Source organism: Nematolebias whitei, chromosome 20 (assembly GCF_014905685.2).
Source record: "Nematolebias whitei isolate Nwh7 chromosome 20, NemWhi1, whole genome shotgun sequence".
NCBI lineage: Eukaryota > Metazoa > Chordata > Actinopteri > Cyprinodontiformes > Rivulidae > Nematolebias > Nematolebias whitei.
In genome coordinates, this window is record NC_056517.1 from 4,797,687 (window position 1) to 4,803,068 (window position 5,382).

At 44.4% G+C, this 5,382-nt stretch overlaps 1 protein-coding gene across 1 annotated transcript in view; it reads left to right on the forward strand.

The window, feature by feature from the left end:
• LOC119426885 (neutral cholesterol ester hydrolase 1) overlaps positions 1 to 4,087 on the forward strand; it is a 10,120-nt gene extending 6,033 nt beyond the window's left edge. The window contains exons 4-5 of the mRNA XM_037694472.1: positions 639 to 810; positions 3,065 to 4,087. Coding sequence (XP_037550400.1) covers positions 639 to 810; positions 3,065 to 3,685 — 793 coding nt within the window. The 3' untranslated portion in view covers positions 3,686 to 4,087. The remainder of the gene's footprint in view (positions 1 to 638; positions 811 to 3,064) is intronic.
• The last annotated feature ends 1,295 nt before the right edge of the window (positions 4,088 to 5,382 follow it).

The following is a 5,382-nucleotide window of genomic DNA, read 5'->3' on the forward strand; positions in this document are numbered from 1 at the left end:
GTGTATGCTGTTCAGTGTCAGGAGGGCTGTGATCAGTCTTACATCGGGGAAACAAAACAGCCACTGGCCAAAAGGATGGCCCAGCACAGAAGATCAACATCATCAGGCCAGGACTCTGCGGTCTACACTCATCTCCAGGCCAGCGGTCACTCTTTCAAGGATGAAGATGTTCACATCCTGGACAGAGAGGAACGATGGTTTGAGAGAGGAGTAAAGGAGGCCATCTTTGTGAAAAGAAATCGTCCATCATTAAACAGGGGTGGAGGCCTCCGGGTTCAACTGTCCCCCTCTTACAATGCTGTGATTGCTAGTATCACTCAGCCCTCTGTGAACAGTAAACAGCCATCAGTGTGCTAATGATCCATTGTTAGGCTGATGGTCCTTCTTGAGCATGTGATCAGCTGGTTTTGGTTGTCAGCAGCAAAACTGGTTGATCCACTCTGAGAAGGTGCTGCTTATAAGACTTAAGTTGTTGCAGCTCCTCAGACTGAGGAAGTTCTTTGGATAAAAGAAGAAACGTTTAAACAAAGAAGAATCGTCCAGAGGACCTGACTCAACCTTGTTAAATAAACAAGAAATGCTCGGAGAACACGTAAAGTTATTTACTTCATTCAAAGTGTCATGTCTTGTTTCTGTAGTTACCGTCTCGCTCCTGAGGCAGTGTTCCCAGATCAGTACCACGATGCTTTGGCAGCATCGCAGGCCTTCCTGTCAGCTGAGGTTTTACAGCGATACAGCATCGATCCAGAGAGGGTCTGTGTGTCAGGAGATAGCGCCGGAGGAAACCTGGCTGCTGCAGTGGCTCAGCAGGTAAACGAACCAAACTGGTTTAGTTTTCTTCTGCGTATTTCTGTTTTCCACGTCAGGAGTGGCTGTAGCTTCAATATTTACAGTACAGTAAAACACACAGTCCAAATCTGCTCCTCACTTTTTAGGCTTTGCTTACCGTCAGCCACACTTGAAATATTTTTAAGGGATTGTGCTCTTTGAGCTTTCTGAAAGCCTTTCAACATTTTCCTTTGGACTTTGGCTTCTGAATTAGTCATTATCGCCCAATGCCACAAGGGAAGTGATAAGTTTTTATCTGGGTGGGATGTCTGTTAGAAAGACGCCTCATGAAGCACTGAATGGATTTAATGAAAATCAAATTCAAGATAGCCACCACAAAAATGGCTGTAGCCAAGTTAGTTTTAAAATTATTGAGCTAAAATCTAATGTAGTAGTTGTAAATCACCTGCAACACATTGACTGTCAGAAATGAATACTTCATGCAAGACCTCATTTAATACATGAGAGCTGGCACAAGGTTAGTTTTAGGATTTGACTTTAAAGGCTATATTTCCTTCTTTTCTCAAGTTAAAAAAATGTTTGACTAACTCTGTTTTTAAAGACATTAGATGTTCAGTTTTATTCCTTAGCATGACGGCGAGCATATTGTGCAGCGTGTGCTGTAAAAAATGTGGAAAGTAGAAAAGCAGAAGCAAAAGACGGAAGAGTCCGATCCAAAAAACTGTCAACAGCAGAGAAGCAGTTTATGGACTTCACTTTTTTTTTTTTTTTTTTCTTAATGTACAAAAATAAATAAATAAATAGCCCTGTGAGCCATCACTCTTTATTTGATCATTTACTGTGGTACATGTTTCTATGGAGGGTGGAATGTGACAAAATAAAATAATTAAATACATCCTGCATAGTTTTCAGCTAATCGCTTTTTGGAAATCATCTTCTTGAAGTAAAATACCCCTTTTAAAAAAAAATAAAAAAATCTTTTTTTTTTTACATAGAACAACACAAAACATGAAACTGTAGAACAATCCCCTCCCACCCCCACCCCATCCCTCTCACACCGGATCAGTCAAACCCACACAAACAAATCAAGCCGGTGCCGACATGTTCTCAACAAGCAATATAAATGGCCGCCAAGTGTCCCAGAACCTTTGTACAGAGCCCTTTAAGGTGCATCTCACCTCCTCTAAATGAACATGGCGCACTCTTAACCAATGTACATATGACGGGTGTGTGGATTCTTCCAGTTACACAATATTAGCCTCCTGGCCAGAAGAGAGCCAAAGGCAATCACATCCTTCTCACGCTTGCTGAAGGGTGTATCCACTGGGACCACCCCGAACAGTAAGATCAATGGTGATGGAAGTACGGTCTTACCACATATCCCAGAGAAGGTGTCAAATATAGATTACCAGAAAGTCTGCAGTTTGGGACAGGTCCAGAATATATGCAAGGGTGTAGCTGGAGTTTATTTACAACAATTGCATGCAGGGTCCAGATCTGCCTTGATCTTGGACAGTTTGTCTTTAGACCAGTGCAGCCTGTGACTAACTTGACTTGGATTACAGCATGTCTCAGGCAGATTAGGGACGAGTGACTGTTCTTGATCCTTCCCCAGATTGAATCTGATATGGGTTCCTCCAAGTCCGCTTCCCATTTCAGTTTAAGTGAGTCCAAACTGGACTTATGATCTGAACTGAGCAGTGTATACATTTTACTGAGGGTCCTTTGAGTGTCAGACCTGCACTCTAAAATCTTAACCACAGAATGCTTAGAGGGGCAAAATACCATTTTTTTGTTCAAGTCCACGTTAAAGTAAGTTTTATTGTCATTTGCATCACATGTGGTACATGAGGTGGAATGAAATTGTGTATACAGGGTCCCAGTTAGATCCAACAATAACAAAAATATCAAGTGTAAAAGAAACAATAATGAGGATCTAAGAGATAAACTAAGAAATACGCTAAACACTAATAGTACAAAAATAATACGCCCAACAACAGCAGCACGAACATGAGCCTGTGAGTAGATGAGTACGAATGAATGCAGCAACATGAAATAATCAGCAGCATGAGATCAGCAGCATTTGTCTTTGGTCTTTCAAGATTCAATGAAATAAAGGGGAACAAATTGTGTATTTGGACAGAGTGCTGGTAACAGAGTCTAAAGATCAAATTTAAAACTGATTCTTTGCTCATTTAAATAAGTTTACGTGTCGACGATGCACAGGTGTGTTTTAGTGTCTGAACGATCTTCTAAATCTGCGCTGTGTCCACAGCTCGCCTCAGACAACTCTACGAGCGTGAAGTTTACAGCCCAGGCGTTGATCTACCCGGTGCTGCAGGCGCTCGACTTCCACACCGCGTCCTACCAGCAGAACCAGGCCGTGCCCATCCTCCACAGGCCTTACATGGCTCGCTTCTGGCTTCAGTATTTGGGCGCCAATATCTCGCTGGTGCCTGTCCTGCTGGAAAACAACCACAGCTCTCTGGACGAGCCGAACATCAGCTCTAAGACCCGCTCCAAGCTGAACTGGACCGCCATGCTGCCGGCTGAGCGCAGGAAGCATTTCAGGCTGGTTGTTAAAGAGAAGGGGTCGCCTGGCGTGGTGAGCAGGGTGCCGGGGCTGCTGGACGTGAGGGCGGCGCCTCTGCTGGCAGAGCAGGAGGTTCTGGGTAAGACGCCCAAAGCGTATGTCATGACCTGTGAGTTTGATGTTCTGAGGGACGACGGGCTGATGTACGCCAGGCGCCTTCGAGACGCCGGCGTGGACGTGACCAGTGACCACCACGAGGACGGTTTCCACGGCTGCATGGTGTTCGCAAACCTGCCGATGATGTCGAGCGTCGGCCAGAGGAGCATGAACAGCTACATCCGCTGGCTGGACCAGAACCTGTAGACCAGCAGGACGGGTCGGGGAGCTGCAGAGAGAAAAGAGATGCAGGTTTAAAAACTTGACTTGTGAGGGCAACTAGCGTCACAGCCCAGAATGCCTCAGAGGTGCTGGAGAAGATCACTGGATTTAAATATTTAAATATTCATTCAAATCGAGCAAAATGTCTTCCTCGGTCAGCCGCAACCAAAGACGTGTAACACAAAACACGAATCAGTGCTACATGTTTGTGTCATTAGTCGTAGGAAACCTAAACGAATTAATAATTCAGTTTCACGCTGGATTTAAAACTCCCAGACTCGACAGAAACACACGAGACAAAAAACACAAAGGTCAGAAAATATAAATCGGTGTTTTACGTCAATATGTACAATCTGTTTTCACGTTTCGATCCATTGGACTATTAATCCAAAGAGATCATTTAATACTCGTACGTTTCTGTTTGTGTACACTTTGAAATTGTTAGTTTTTTAAAATAACTTTTTTTTTTACCAAGCATCCTGATGATTAAATCTACGAACGATGTAACTGAAAGTAGCTTTTCATACAAACTTTGCTGATCTTGCCAATGTGGCTGTTGCTCAGAGTGCGAGTTGGGAACGACTCTCAGCGACTTCCACACCAGCTCAGTATGTAAAAGTGACGGCGCTCTAAACGTCTGTGTGCATGTGCACAGATCCATAGCAGCAATAAAACAAAATGAGAGACATGGAGCCAGGTAGTAAAACCACTCAAATGTCCTGATGGTCCCAGTAACTCCTCAGATTCACCCATTTGAACTGAGTGATCTGAAACTGCAGCTCTCATGAGGCGTCCCCTTGAATCTGACCTCATTCTGTCTGCGTTTTACTGCAGGCAAGTTACGGACAACTAACCCGGCTGAGTCGGGTCCTCTGGACTGATTCTTGTTTAGTGAATCATGTCGTCTTTTAAGGACTTCTTCAGTCTGAGATGTTGTTGGTCAGGAGATATTTATAAGACTGAGCTTGTTGCTCAGACTGGAGACTTTTAGATTCTTGTTTCAACAAAGAAGAATGCGTCCAGAGGACCCGAGTCAGCCGGGTTCGTTTTTCTTCCTGGATTACTGAGCAGCAGCAGGACTCGGAAGTGCCGCACAGCCCCACCTGGGTACAAGAAGAACAAGCAGTCGAGTGAATGAGAACAAAATGGCAGCATTCCACACCCTGAATGAACGTGAACATGGTGATCAGTGTGTACTAAAAAGACAGATTTGTTGCCAGTTGTTGTTTAGGGCATCATGAGGCCCCTGTTGTGAATAATTGATTGCAAGATGATTTTAATTGATAGACTTCCTCTGAAATAGTTCCAACATCCTGGCTGGAAATAAGAAATGCGTTCTGATTTTGGAGCCACTCCGAAGGACTCCGCGCTAATGGACGTACTTTAAAAACACTGATTTGACTTGTGTCCGAGTGTCGGAGCATTGTTGAGCCGACGTGCTCCAAGAAGTCCTGATCTGTTGCAGCTCTTATTTGTTTCGGTGAAGGCTGACCTTCGGCTCCTTCATGTCGTTTATTTCAGCTTCCTGCCACCAGAAACAGCCTTCAACTGCGGGAATCTTCAGTTCTGCAGCTGTATCTCCCGTTCTAACGTCAGAGCCTCTGGTTCTAACGCCAGAGCCTCTGGTTCTAACGTCAGAGCCTCTGGTTCTAACGCCAGAGCCTCTGGTTCTAACGCCAGAG